Source organism: Ornithodoros turicata, chromosome 8, assembly GCF_037126465.1.
Source record: "Ornithodoros turicata isolate Travis chromosome 8, ASM3712646v1, whole genome shotgun sequence".
In the NCBI taxonomy this organism is placed as follows: Eukaryota; Metazoa; Arthropoda; class Arachnida; order Ixodida; family Argasidae; genus Ornithodoros; species Ornithodoros turicata.
The window spans coordinates 19,247,961-19,263,485 of NC_088208.1; the positions used below are offsets into that span (position 1 = coordinate 19,247,961).

The following is a 15,525-nucleotide window of genomic DNA, read 5'->3' on the forward strand; positions in this document are numbered from 1 at the left end:
GTGCAAGATTCGGCTTGTGTTGATGTTCTTTCACACAAATTACATTTTCTCAAAAGGTAGTATTTGCAAATCCCAACAGGAGAGCCATCTGTTTATCGGTCTCCTTGTTTACAGGGTTGCTTGACAAATTGAGGACTTCTTCCCACCAGGCGTCGCCCCGACATTCTTGACTGTGTTTTTATTTACCAATTAAAAATACTTGGAGTAAACTCGTGCACATATTACTTGTTGTGCTGAGCCTTTGAATCTAGCACTCTCACGTCATGCTGATTGCATAGGTTCGACCTCGACTGCTTTATAGTACCTTTAAAGACGGCGGCCACCAGTATTCATCCCAATGGGAAGAGGGATTTGGGGAGTCCATCCCTGTTACAGAGTTTTAGTACATCGTACGCTAACGTCATTGCGTACGGAAGGCATAGCGCTGGTGGTTATGCGCACGGCGCGAAGCTCTCTTTCTGTTGTAGGCGTGCGCGGGACCATCAACGCTACTCCTTCCGTACGCAAAGGCTATAACGTACATGAAATCTAAAACTCTCTGTTGTGTCGTCGCTGGGAACGAGGCTAAGGAGCGCGCGGAGACTGGTGGTTTAAGACTAACGCGACAATGTCTATACACATATGGCAGAGTTGTTAAATTATCTGATGAAACCGCACAGACTGGCACAGCGCCCGATAATAACGCAGCCCTATAATACCGGTGCCAATATTGATAGCAATGGTGACGGACGAACGGTTTGGAGGGGGAACTAAAGTACAACAATTTAGCCGCGCGGAATGAAAGATGTCGTTATCGTGACAATATCACAAAAGGCTGTGTTGTGAATCACAAAAGGAACGGTGCTCCCGGTTGCGTCGTTCGTGGTTCATGATCGATAGAAAAAACAAGCACAATAGACCTCTCCCTGTTTGTAAACAAATGACGTCATAGTGTTCGACAGCGCCACCAATCTGGTAGAGTTGAACTACACTCGAAGCTAGGGGCGAACAAGGTCGCGCCCGAAAGCCACGGTCGTGAGGGGATTACGATGGTCCCTGAAAGGGACGCGACCTTCGGGCCTACCCCAAGCAGCACAATGTACTGAAAGTCGAGTGCAATAGGGGTGGACGGGTAGGTGGAAGACCTTCAACGAACTGGTGAAACTAAAGAACATTGATAAGACACATACCGTCCACCCCTATTGCACTCGACTTTCGGTACATTGTGCTGCTTGGGACTTTTCTTTCAATAGGAGGCAGCGAACAAGTGCACATTCGTGGAACCCAGCCCTCCCCTTCCGATTTGTTTCGGTTTCAGTCTGTCTACAAACCTCATAATGACGTCACTCTGGTAGAGGTCTATTTATACAATTTCTCTCTTCCTCTCTCCTTGCCGACAATGCCGAGGGGGCATTGCCATTATTGCCCTATCTGTGGGTTGTTCTTAGGTGTTAAATTGTTTAATTTGTGATAGTACTTCACAAGTGCTTGTCCTCATTTTCTTTTTTTTTTCGTCGCTTGTTTAGGGAATGCAGTTACAGGGCCATGTAATGGGTTCTTCCGTGCCTGGATCCCGGTTCGGATCAGCGATAGCCAACGCGGGTGACCTCAATATGGATGGATACGAAGGTAACACCTTTAGTCTTTGCCATAATACTATATACTTCGAAGTGGTCGTCCGCAAAAATCATACGCAGCAATAAATAAATAAATGCGCATGTAAGTACGTAACGCCGCGCACAGCCAATGACTTTATTCTCCTTGTCTTCGTGTGTCACACTCCCCATCTCCAAAGCTAGGGTGCAGGGGTGAATAATAATGGCGAAGCTTGTTGGCTTGTACAATGTCCGTGGCCCTCCTAGGGTATCGTTCTTGTTCTCGGAGTTTTACGGATAAAATAGTGTACGGTCTCGCTTGTACGATACGTTCTCGCTTCTATAGTGTCCGGCCACTCCCCCCCCCCATGACGACTCCAAGTTTCCCCCCGTTTACCTACTCCGGTGTGTCAAGAGGACATGACCTCCAAGAGCAAATTCCGTGGAAATGAATCGCTTGTCGTATAGCACCTTGTTCTTGTTATTATGCGACGTGTCAGATACCGCTTTCCATCATATCCCTTCTGGTTGCTGTAATAGTCGGGAAATGGGTGATTGGTATATAAATAACTGTCGGAACAGTTCCCTTAGAAGTCGACCCAGGACGCACATTCCCCCGGGGCGTCAGTCGTGACGTTCGCCACCTCTGTGAGGCCGACAACGGCGAACCCTTTCACCACCACCACCACCACCACCCACCCACCCCGGTATATGAAAGGAGTCCAAACAAGAGGTAGCTAGCAGGAAACCCAGTGGCTTCGTCCAACAACCAAAGACCTCAGAAAGCAATTCAGGTCGTGGCGTGTTAGCTAGGATCAAAATATATTTTGTATTCCAGGAGAATGAAGTTGTTGATTGTTCACACGTTACATGAGTGCTTTATATTCTTTTTAGATGTTGCTATAGGAGCCCCGTACGAAAACGGCCACGGAGCTGTCTACATTTATCACGGCACAAAGACAAGCATCCGTACACAGTACGCTCAGGTAGGGAACTCCGGATGCCTCTATGGTTTACAAGCTGCTTGCACAGGCTTCGGAAGATGCCGTTCTGATATAACTGCTGTGTGTCCTTCGGTCCGCCCACTAACATATCTAGAATTTGCCCAAGGACTTCACCCTTCCACGTCGATATTGTCCAGGTTGTCACGAAAACCACATATATAGTATGCCTTGCCCAAAATCCTTTCGACATGTTCTTTGTGTTATGTCTTCTTCGTTTTAAGTGATGAGAGAGGTGAGCCAATATTTGGCTTGCTACTCTTTCAAAAAATGTCCTCATGCTGCATTGTACTACGTAATTTTTGCTGTACTTTTTTTCCGTGCTTCCAACTCTTATATACTTCGGCTAGAATGGTTACCACTGCATCCACTTTCTTATATTTTCATATCACGCACGGGCATCAGTGGTTCGATTGGTAACGTGTTCGCCTACCGTGATTCCAAGGCTGCGGGTCCAGTCCTGGCAGTGGCATAGCTCGGCGTTTCGGGCCTTCGAAACTCACAATCATTTGATAAGGCGTGATTTCGGGCCCTTCTACGAACTCACGTGAATGTCGACATGGCGTACCGGTGAGCTCGATCATGCCGCATATTAGTGTACTCAACAGATAACATCACACTTATAAACAGAGCTGGTGTGACGTTATCTGGTGAGTGCGCTAATATACGGCATGGTCGAGCTCACCGGTACGCCATGTCGACCTTCACGTGAGTTCGTAGAAGGGCCCGAAATCACGCCTTATCAAATGATTGTGATCGTGAGTTTACAAGCCTTAATTAAGCCTTAAAGGAGTACAGAGGGCCATCCAAAAAAATTTCAGATTAAGACGCCTGGTAAAAGTGTGTGTGTCATTATACCGAATAGCGCGAAAGGCTTTGATGTGCGCAATTTGTTTCCCAGAAAAAAAACTTACATAAACATGGCTCCGCGCGTTCACCCTTAACTCGCCACTCTAGGTATAACGAGGATGAGGAGGTATGATGCACGTCACCGATGACGTTATAAGGATAACTTGTTCTGGTTCGCCGGTCAGTGGGGGTCAGCACCTTGTCTCTTTGCCGCCGTAAACCAGTTTTGACAGTTCTCCGGGAGAATTGGGGATAGAAGGAGCGGCCGAATCATTACCGAGCCAGGAGAATGGCTTTTTCAGAACCCCGAACAGCCTAGTAGCAGACGAGAGTGGAGTAGCAGACAACATTTCTCTAGGCCAATCAGCGAGCGTTCTCCTTATAGCGTCAGCGCGAGGTTCCAGACAGATCACAGGCAGGTACTGATCTTTACCGCCGTTGCGCACGGTCGCTTTTTGCGGCATATTTTAAATTCAATTTCTGAGATAATTATGACTCTGTGGTGTGAATTACTTCGCATGGTGCATCTTACTGGCCTACTTAGCAGTTTTGTAGGAAGAAAACAGGGTGTTAAAAACGACTTCTGTGCTACTTTAAGAGTGGTCTCAACTCATACAAAGCAAGCAAGGAACTTGGTGGTAGGGCACAATTTGTACGTAAGATACGCAGTCTTCCGCAAGCGAAGTTACGTGCGGGGTGTGCCGTGTACTGGGGATGCAGTTGCAGATGGGCCAAGCTGCAGCGTCGCTCATGATTGTAGTTGTCTCGCGACGCAAAGTCACCAATCATTATTGCACCGCGCTCACTCAATCTACATTGTAAATCAGCTGTGCCAATAAAGAGCGTAGGAAAGAGAGAAAGCAAAGGGAGAGGAGCAAGAAATGATACGACGACTCACAAGGGAACATCTGTGTGTGTCTGTTTACTGTTCCATGCATAGAATCCAAAGCACGTAATTAGCACGCCGCAAGGTGTTACACGTGTTATATGCTGTTTTGTGTGGGCCGCCGAACAATGGCTGCCGCGTGCTGACAGTTCAAGGCATGTCAACAAACTTTGGGTGGGCAAAGCTCCTTCACAGACCCTGGTACTGCGTGTAGACAACAGCTTCACGTTTTTGTATCACGATTTGTGGCAGCGTCCACGACCATTGTTGACAGACGAGACGTGATATTGTGCCGCCACGTAAACGGTGCAACTATAGCCAGCCAATCGGCAGCAACCTGCATTTGTACTCAATATTGACTCTTAGACTTCATTGCCGTCAGTATTGTGCGAGGGCTTTCGGTTGCTTGAGCTGAATGTCTGCTGATCTGTCGCTTATTCATTTTACTTCGCTTGATTTTTCTAGCGAATCGAAGCACGGACTTTGCGAACACCACCCTACGGATTTGGAATAGGCATTTCTCACGGCATGGATGTGGATGGAAACCACTATCCTGGTACGGACGTGCACTACATTCTTGCCATTACGGGAGACATAGCGTTCGAACCGCGGAGACATTCGCACGTGACCAGTCGACGTTCGTGTGTGCATATGCATGTGAATCGTTACAAAGTCGCAGCACATTGCCCTGTTGAACGTTAGCAGTGGCCCTGTGAGAACGTTGACTTCAACGACTTAACGAACGCGCGATCGGAGTGATGAAGTGGTTAGAGGAACCTGCTCTCCGCACGCAAAGCAGATGATGTGAAATACATGTTAGCGACCTATAAAAGTTCACCCGTGCCGGCTCATCTATTACCCAAATGCAGCTGGAGCCTTGCTTTGTCTGCCCATAAAGATTTGAAGGTAGTCAATCAAAGTACGCTTCAAAGTTATTGAGCATCTCCCTGCAGAGTTATAATGTGAAAAATTTACGAGCTCGGCATAGTCACAATCGAAATGGCGGTGTTGCGAGGAGCCAGTTGAGTTCTGCAATGACAGCCACATGCGTGTTGTGCGCGTGGGGAGCGGGGGGGATATGCTTATTGCAAAAAAAAAAAAAAAGGTTAGTCATGCATAAGCCGACTTGCTATTCCTTCCATAAAAAGAAAACGAAAAAAAGAAAGAAAGAAAAGAAACACACACAGACAGCGGGGAGCGGCTTTTCAGCTGCTCTTCCCAACAGCCCCCATTTGCGTTGCTCTAGCTACGGCGTTCGCAGCATTATTTATTGTAGATGATGATGATGACGACGATGATAATGATGATGATGATGATGATGGGAACGAGGTGATAAAAGCAGAATTGTAGAATGACATCCGTCTGTACTATACTTGTCGTATCAACCCGGTTCCCCAACACACGTTCGGTACGAGTGTCCTGCACTCTAAAAACTGAACTTCACCGCATAGCACGCTCTTAGCCAACCATCATCTCGAATGATATCGTTATCTGCCCTGATTTGTTGAAAATGGGAGGAGTACGCCTTTTCTGTGACAATTATGAACAGCATAAGTGTCACAGAAAAGGCGTACGCCTATCGTTTTGAACAAATCAGGGCAGATAACGATATCATTCGAGATGATGGTTGGCTAAAAGCGTGCTATGCGGTGAAGTTCATTTTTAAGAGTGTGGGTAGAAATTCACGTTGAGGTAATCGTGGGATTCTTCCCTCTGTTCTCTCAAAAACTGCTCTGCGCATGCGCACCGCGCGCGACTTCAGTTACTTTTCACCACTAACGCGAAATCAGTTGTGAATTTCTAACGAGTGTCGTTCGTACTTTTCAGACATTGTTGTCGGTGCCTATGAATCAAGTCATGCATTCCTACTCAGGTAGGTAAACGTTTCATCGCGCTGAATAATTTCTTTCCCTCTCCTTTGTAAACGTTTACCGCTTCAAAATAATAATGGTACTGTGACGTTACACGTGAGGTTTGTCTGCGCAGTGTGGCGACATGTTGCGCGTAGCGCAGGGTAGGACTGCCGATAATTTAGACCACATTTAGACTCTGTAGCTCCATTAATTGGTTTTTACTAATAAACATTTCATCTGGTGAGAATGACAATGTTTAATCGACCGCTAAGTGCCTGCACGAGAGAGAAGAAGAGAGCATGGTCAATGAATTGTACGACACAATAGCGTTCACTATTAGTTGTCTACACATTATTCTTCATCTGGTCATAAAATGCCTTCTAAGGTTCTCGACTGCACGTTCCCTAGTGACGACCACAGATAGAGTTCACTGTGTCGGTGAGAATGAACGTCGGATGGCGCCGAATAGGTACAATGTATTGAAAGTGCGATACCATAAGCCACCAATTCCGTTCCTTTTGTGTTGATGTCAAGGTAACGACATCTTTCATTGCGCGAGGAGATATTTGTGTACTTTACTTTACTTTACTCACTATACAATTTTTTTGAACTTGATTCGTTTATTATTACCTTGAAATTTTCGCACTTTATTCTTTCGTGGTATAGAAATTTTCGCACTTAATTTATTCACACTAAATTTGCGCACTTTATTTATTACTGTGTCAAAATTGTCGCGCTTTACTTATTCGCACTATAGAAACTTGCGCACTTTATGCCTCTTTAATGGAAAGTCAATTATACAAAAATAATGAATGGGGGTGAATTCTTCATAGCAAGTTGCCACCAGTAATGTTGCTGCAAAACGGCTGTAGCTTGGTAGAACTGTTGATAGTCAGTTGAAATATCCTTTATAGTGAACCCATTGCTCATGACCTGTACCTTCAACAGGTCTTCGCCAGTGATAAGGACAACGGCGCATATCGAGTGCGATTACATCATTGCAGATGCCGAAAACTGTGAATACGAAGGAAAAACAATTTCCTGTTTCAACATAACGTTTTGTATCTCTTACAAAGGGAGTTACGTTCCTAGTCAAATCGGTGAGTACACCAATCAGTGGTTTGCAGATTGTGATAACGTTGCGATTTAACAAATGATCACTGTCGTACTCTCTGTGGTTCATGTCCAAGGGGGGACTTTACTATAGCTTCTCCTAGGGGGGATTCAGAGGCTGACGTTTGATGTGTTGTTCGCAAAACCGTCCGTTGTACGAATAGCGGACATACATGCGAAAAGGAACACAGTTACACGCGAAACTTCAATTGAGTGCTGTAATTAATTTGAATTACATGCAAAACGTTCAACTCTCCAGCGCCGATACAAAAGAAGGCATCCACTGATTTTCTTTTATTGCTTCTCGGCCGACTAAAAAATTTTCTCGCATGTTTGCGTAAGTGCTATCTATTCGATATTATAATATACTACTAGTGTTTGTGTATGATACAGCAGTAGTATAGTATAGTAGCAAAAGTACTACAATAAGTACTCTAACTGACAATGAGAACTTTAGTTACCGGTGTTCTATTGAGCATGACGCTTCTACTGACCCCAAAATTCAGAATTCATGAGCCTCTGAAGAACCTTTAAATTGAAAAAGAAAAAGAGGCACTAACAGAGGACAATGCTCAGTCAAGAAAAAATAACTATTGCTGCCGTAACCATTCCTATGGGCGCGTTAAGTGGCTGCTCCGGAGCGCGAGTGTTTGGCACTCCTGCCCTTAAGTGGTTATACGCTCGTTCTCCGAGCTTCGTAGGCGAGCTCGCCCTTCCCGTCCCAGCTTCTTTTTTTTGTTTTGGGGGGGGGGGGGGGAGGGGTGACGTAATGCTTGGAAGAAAGCTTTTGGAGGGTGCATGAGAAAGGGGTATCGTGCTCCGTCACGTGACCACCTTCCCTCCTCTCCACGAAAGCCAAGAGAGAAAACGCCCGAAGCAGCACAATGTACTGAAAGTCGAGTGCAATGGGGCTGGAAGGGTAGGTGGTAGGCCTTGAACAGACCCGTGAAGCTAAAGAACATCGATAAGACACATACCGTCCACTCCCATTGCACTCGACTTTCAGTACATTGTGCTGCTTGGGGCAAGATGTGGGACGGCAGCAACAGAGCAGAGACAGTAGAAAAAAAGAGAAAGGGAGAAACGGCATCCCAGCGAGCGTGTTTAAGCGTCCAAGCGCCTAGGTGCTCCAGGAGCATGAAACTCGGAGAGCCCGAGGAGGAGTAAGAGAGCAGCTACTTAACGCGACCTATCACGCTGTAACAAAGTTATAACTTCCTCGCAAACGCATGAATTCAGCGAGCTCAACTTGAGCTCTCTGAACCCATACGTTCGTAGATGGGCGGAAAGCTGTCGGATGCATCGAAACGGAACGGTGCGGACCAGTCCCTAAAGGTTCTACGCTTGGTTGTATAATCTCATTTGAGTCCCCTCAGTTAAAAATATTGTTATCTCTTTCAGATTTTAACTACACTTTAGATATTGACGTCAGTAGAGCAGATGGGCCTCGCGGATTCCTGGACGGCAGTAATAAATCATCCTTCGTCAATGGAACTGTACTAGCCGAGAAAGCAAAACGCGACTGCGTTCTTAAGACAGCCTACATTTATGTAAGAAGACTGCAATTATTCTAGAGAATAATGACTAAACACATTCGGTTTAATTTAAGCATCGTTTTTTTTTTTTGCAGAACGGCATTAGTGACTTTGTTACTCCATTCGAGATATCCCTGGCATACGACGTCAAGCGACCCGAACAGTCTTCATTTTGCAAGGATTGTCCGACAATTGACACTAATTCCCCGACGGTTGTTACAAAGAAGGTGAGGCGTCGATATTGAAAAAATGATTTACCAAACAGATAAAAACCACTGCAACCTCTTGTTTCGTTCGCTTGCTTGTGTGCTGATGTTTTATTTGTTATATGTTGTTTGTGCTTTGGGTATGTCGCGATGTATGACGAATATGGCGCTCTTGCACAAGAAGAATGACCCATAGCAGATCGTAGCACGCGACAGGTAATTGACCTGTACACAGCCTAGGATCCTTGCACTCTTAAAAATGAACTTCACCGCATAGCACGCTCCTAGCCAACCATCATCTCAAATGATATCTTTATCTGCCCTGATTTGTTGAAAATGGGAGGCGTACGCCTTTTCTGTGACAATTATGAACAGCATAAGTGCCACAAAAAAGGCGTACGCCTACCGTTTCCATCAAATCAGGGCAGATAACGATATCATTTGAGATGATGGTTGGCTAGGAGCGTGCTATGCGGTGAAGTTCATTTTTAAGAGTGTGGCTCTGCTTCTCAGATCTCGTAAGAGAGCGAGTGAGGTTGGCGTTACCCCACGAGGACGCGCGTGCAGAGGATCGGAAGCGGATAGGGGGGTGCAAATAGCAGTTTTGAAGCCAAAGTGAGCAAGTAGCGAGTAGCTTACAGTATTCAACACACTTCGAAGCGCCTTTGCTTCACCGCTAGAAATCGCAAACCAGGCTAACGTTCCGGAGACCTCTGCTCTGCAGGGTACATTCGGCGCACACTATAACCGTTACGAGACGTCGAATATCAGTAAAAATAGTGTCATTCGCTTCGAGTAATTCTAAAGCCCATTCCCTTGCTCCTAGAATACCCCTATCTCACGTGCAGTGTGGTTCTACACTATAAAAACAGAGCTTCACCGCATAGCACGATTCTGGCCAACCATCACCCCGAATGACGACGTTCTCTGCCTCGATTTGATGAAAACTTGGGGTGTACGTCATTTTTGTGTCAAGTATGAGCTGCATAATGCCATAAAAATGACGTATGCGCGCCTCCGTTCTCAGTAAATCAGGAGAAAGAATGAAGTTACTCGGGGTGATGGTTGGCTAGCAGCGTGCCACGCAGTGATGATCATTTCAAGGTCATTCCCTCCTCATTCTCTTCCTGCAGAAGGCAGGCCTTGCTCAACGTCCCATCTAATACTTGGCTCTCTCCGACGAACTCATGCACCCTCACCGCATCCCCATCCTTTCATCCCCCTCTATCTTCCACCCGTCCGTCTTTTCTTTGCGTTTTGCTTTGTTTAGCTTTTTTTTTTGGCTATAGTCGTGTCAACGCCCACTTCTGTGTGGCCAACAATGGCGAGCCTATCCTGCCATTACCCCCCCCCCCCCCTTTTATTTCAAAGTTCATTTTAAGGGTGATCATTGAATAAACCAATCACCATTGAACATGTGGTGCCACCAAGTGTGTAACGTCGCAACCTGTCAGGGAACATTGCCTCCAATGCTCTGTGCGGAGTTCATACGCTACAAGCGTGGTGGCGCTGCGCGTGAGCTCAATGGTCATTGGTCTGAAATTCTGGTTGAAGACTGCACGTGCGGCAAGGGTATAAACGACACGTGGGGGGTGGGGAGGGGGATATACATTTATTAAAAGGGAAGGTGGCCTCTCCTCTAAACAACGGAGTATGTTGCTAAATATTGACGTGGTGTTTGAACTTAAAAAAGCTCGCTACTTTCCGTTTTCTAGTAAGTACACCTGGGCAGTGGTTGATCCAGACCCCTATACACCCCCAAATGTTGCGTGACACCCCCTAACTTTTTCACCTGTGTACCTTCTACAGGCGGTGCCCTTGCGATTTCAGCTTTAGACGCACGTCGAGAATGATATCTTAAGCTGTAATAACGGAACTATAATAATGACCCCCTTTTTTTCCCAACACCCCTCCGTGCTAGGGATTCTGGGTAAACCACTGTACTTGTGCCCTGATGCAGTCATAGAGGGCACTCGTACTTCGAGTACAATGTATGCACTCGTGCAACGGTTAATGAAACAAGGCCATGCTAGTGACTTACTGTATCGTTTCAGACTTTCTTCAAGTTAGGCTGTGGCGAGGACAATGTCTGTGTTGCTGACCTCACGGTGAAGGCTACGCTTTCTGGCCTTGAGTGAGTATCGCCTCTACTAGGATGCTTGAATACAACCCTACCCTATCCTATCCTACCATACCCTACACTCTAAAGCACCCTTTTCGGTGGAAATGGGGTGTAATTTGGGTGTAAATCGTTTTACCCGCCCTCGTTACACCCTTCTGGGCAAAAAAAAAAAAAGGTTTTTACGAGGGCTGTTATATGGGTGTAATGGTTACAGAGGCCAATTTTGAGGGTGTACCTGTGGCTAAAATTTGCCTGTCCCTTTAAATGTCCTGTAAAATTTACCTTCCTGTCTCTTTCTTCTACCCTTGTCTCTCTGCTGCAAAAAAAAAAGAATCCTGGAGTATGTATTTGTGACTGCTGGTGTAAAAAGGGTGTAACTAAGAACAAAATCTTTAGCATTGTCGTGGAAAGTGAATGCTGTGTATGCTGAGTCTTAATTTTCCCTCACACCAAAACCATTAAGAAACACAGACGTCATATTGATGGTGAGTTGATACTCCAAACAATTCCTCAATTCAGTGTTTTTTGAGTCTATAATCAAATTAAACGTAGACACCTCACCCTTCGTTTTGACTGGAAGGCGAGCAGGGCTATCGAATTTGCAGACGCTCGCAAGACAAGCGACGTATATAGTATCTGTTTTCTCTTAGAAAGTCGCCTTTCTGGCAGTCTGCCTTAGTCGCTGGGCGAGAGTTGGTGTTCAGAATGTTGCTCGAGCCTGTTTGCGATGCTACAGGAAATACCTTTCGAAGTGAGTTTTGTGAGTGAGTTTTCGGTTCGTTATCCCATTTACGTGATGTTTCAAATTTACCGCTAAATTTAAGCGGGTATGATTATTTGTATATCAGACCGTACATTGGTCTAATATGGCACCAGTTCGGAATTGCTATATTGGGAGAATATTTGTCCACAATGCATTACATTTTCATGTTATGCATTTACTCTGGCTCATATGCATGATACACTCACTATGGAAACAAAGCTGCGCAACGTTACGCCATTGTTTAAGGGCGTTGATTTACACCGAAAATGGGATCAGTTTAGGGTATCACTCAGTTATACCCCAGATGGTGTTGAATTAGCACCTCTCCTGGAGGGTGCACTTCCATCTTGAGGTGTTGATTTACACCAAAAAAGTAATGAGTTAGGGTATCACCCATGTACACCGAAGAAGGTGTATAAAATTTAAGAGTGCACCTTATCTTTTACTTGGAAGCAGCGGTGAAACAACGATGAGGGGATATATCCGGTTTTTGTTAATGTTGTGTTCACTTTTTAACGAGCCGTCTTTTCGACCAGGTGTGTAGCAGCTGGATGATATGACTCAGTTCAGTTAAGTTATTCCCCAGAAAACGCGTAGGGCTGCGTGCAAGACTGCGGTGACAGGGAAAAACTTTATGGCTGCCTACTGAACTCAGCCTCAAGGTTCACCTCACCATTGAAAGACTGTGCTTGAATATTTATGGTGTCCCACGTTATATTTATACTTCATACTCTCATCCCATAAACGTCGCACAATGCAGCTTTCTTGTGGCTGTGTGGGGTTTTGTCGATCATCATTGACCCTGCAGAGCACGCCGCACCTTTGACAAGAAAATTTTAAAGCGTCGCATTAGGTCGGTTTTTGAATGTATATGTAATATTCCGCGCTCCAAAATGTAGTCTCCGATGTGCAGCCTAATACTGTGTGCACACTCGCGGCTTGTAAATGTGTTTCCTAGAATGTTGTCCAAGGAGTTCTGTCTCAAGTTAATGTCTGACGTTCATTAGAGGAAGCTCCTTGAGGTAATTTTCTTTGCTGTGAAGAATTGTACTTCCAAACATGAAAATGCGTTTGGACTCCGAAATGAGAAAAGAAAATGGACCCGCGTGCATGGTTTTAGCCCTTCGCTAGGCTGACGTACTATTCATTCGTCACTCCTTGTGGTGTGCTCGAAGTGACACCTGTAGTCAGGATGTCTACACGCTCCGTTCGAACTTGGAAGACCGGTTTTTAGTCAAGAATTGGGCCAGTGCATCCAGAGCAGGTGTTTATCTCAACGATGGAGCATTCTCTGTTGCTCTGCCGCGAAGACTGCGTTTCGGGCAGGTCTCCCACGGAGCTATATGTCGTCGTTTCCATACCTTGCAATGCGAGCTTGATGACCTACGTCGACCCATGTGTATTGATGACCCATACGGAGCAATATGTTGTCACTTCCATACCTTGTAATGTGAGCTTGAGGACCCATATGTCTTGATGACCCATACGGAGCAACATGTTCTCACTTCTTACACTGCGAGCCTGACGACCCATTGTCCTTCAGGGATCGGACACTCCCACGGGAGGGCAGCTTTTCAAGGTCATATATCTCTTACTGATAGCCCGTGCTTGAGAAAGAGAATTCGCCCTGCAGTCGTGGAGGCATACCAAGACGGGACAGCGAGCGCACTCAGCGGCGTTCCCTTACAACGAATTCAATCTGGAGCGAGTACCTGTATCGTTTGGAGAGCTAAAACATCCTGTACGGAGGCACCGAATCCAAGTGCATAGGCGAAAGGCAATCGCGCTTCTCCCAAGAACCTATTGGAAGTCATTGCACGCATCTGGTCAATTCAACGACTTGGTCCAACGTTCGCTGCTGCTCGGCCTTGCAAAATGTGAAAACGCGATGATAGTGCTCTGTTAGAGTTCCGGCCGATTCTTCATGGCGGGGCAAGTTGATCTGAAACTGGAGGCAAAGAAGAAAGCATGCCCCTTCATGTCAACTAGTGGAACTCGACATTAGTAGCTGGTTTAGTGTTTTTTGGGCTCGCAAGATAAAGTTAATGCTCCTCTTTATTACAGGGATGGGGCGCCCTTCATTGTAGGTCAGGACACAACGAGGACATTGTACATCAACGTTAAAAACGAGGATGGAAGTGAGAAAGCCTACCAGTCAACCGTTGCTGTGGAGCTATCTGGAGGCATTGAGTTTGTCAACATTGGGTCTTGCACTGAAAAGAACAACACAAATTTGGAGTGTAACGCTGGTAACCCACTGAATGGAGGACAGGAGGTATGTGCAACGAAGGTTGGAGTTCATTTTAGTTCAGAGTAAATGTTGGAGGTAGAGTATGAGAACGTGACCCTTCAGAGTTACAGCTGACCACTAGTTAGCTTAAGTAGATTCTGACCTACTACTATACTAGAGAGCTGGACATGCACAAAGCTCCCAGTACCGGAGTAGTAGTTTTGGCAATCGTCGCTTTGCTATGGGCTTTGGCGCTAGCTAGTAAATGTGCGTTACCACGTGATTTGCCGAAACCGCGGCAATGTATGGTGGGCTGTGTTGACAACGACGGAGGGGTATGACAGCAACAGCCTGTGTAGCCCTGTGTAGCAGACGAAACGACGGTGGTAATGATGATAATAGTGCACATGTCACTTCCTCTCCCCAATAAGGCTATGTGGCGCTTGTAGTGGCCACTAGCGTAATTAACCATTGACCCGGCTCTTGCATAGGCGATACGTCCAGGTCATTGGTACAGAGTAGGCCGTGGGTTAGATAGCATCTTCGGAGCGCGCTACTCTATGGAACCGTTAGTGCAAATTATCGAGTCACTTTCTACATGGTCTCCCTTTCCAAGGTGAACATGTATCCGTGGGACTCACAAGCAACAACTTACAAGTGTTCTTTAAGCATACAGTCGATTTTTAGATAAGCCAGAGGGCTTATATGTGTACGTTCGAAAACCTTCAGGTGTCATTTAGGATTAAACTGAGCTTGGCCAAAGTCACGGATATGATAAGCATCAACGTATCAGCAAGAACAGACAGCCAGGACAGTAATCCAGAGAATAATGACGTCATCATCACTGTTCCTCTCGCGTACAGGGGCGACGTTGGAATTGAAGGGTAATATATACCTTTACATTTGCATATCTTGGAGCTCTGTTCGTGTCTGAGCAACTTGTACCATGCCGACGTGTTCTTTACGTCCCGTGCCGGGTTAGACTCTGCATCCTTGGGATCAGTAGTGCTCAGTATCAGTGTCACATGGGCAGTCTTAACCGAGGTTACGCTTAACCGCTTCTACTCGACCAGACCGCGATTATCATGAACCACGGTTTGTTGAGGAAAAGAGGAATTGGTGTATCCACTATAAATAGGGAGTGACTTTTTCGGGTTAAACCCGATTCCGCCCGGTTATTCCCCCCCGAACTGACCTCCGACCAATTCGGGTCAAACCCGATTTCTCCCCGAATTCCAGTCACTATGAAATCCTCAAGTGACGTTTCCACTGAAGACGAACAAAGGTTGCCACGTGTAACACATGTAAGAATGGGTCACTTACGTTCCCAGCAATACACCCATGTGTGTCAACACTGTCTATGCCTTCGAGGATTACCGCTGGAAGGTCACGA

The 15,525-nt window shown here is 46.0% G+C and overlaps 1 protein-coding gene across 2 annotated transcripts in view; it reads left to right on the plus strand.

Moving 5' to 3' along the window:
* The window catches only part of LOC135366606 (integrin alpha pat-2-like), a 46,107-nt gene that overhangs the window by 20,793 nt on the left and 9,789 nt on the right, over nucleotides 1-15,525 (plus strand). For both annotated transcript variants that reach the window (XM_064599385.1, XM_064599386.1), the window contains exons 11-20: nucleotides 1,506-1,608; nucleotides 2,469-2,560; nucleotides 4,776-4,866; nucleotides 6,138-6,183; nucleotides 7,112-7,263; nucleotides 8,678-8,826; nucleotides 8,907-9,038; nucleotides 11,072-11,151; nucleotides 13,967-14,177; nucleotides 14,862-15,016. In XM_064599385.1, the coding sequence (XP_064455455.1) occupies nucleotides 1,506-1,608; nucleotides 2,469-2,560; nucleotides 4,776-4,866; nucleotides 6,138-6,183; nucleotides 7,112-7,263; nucleotides 8,678-8,826; nucleotides 8,907-9,038; nucleotides 11,072-11,151; nucleotides 13,967-14,177; nucleotides 14,862-15,016 (1,211 nt within the window). The remainder of the gene's footprint in view (nucleotides 1-1,505; nucleotides 1,609-2,468; nucleotides 2,561-4,775; nucleotides 4,867-6,137; nucleotides 6,184-7,111; nucleotides 7,264-8,677; nucleotides 8,827-8,906; nucleotides 9,039-11,071; nucleotides 11,152-13,966; nucleotides 14,178-14,861; nucleotides 15,017-15,525) is intronic.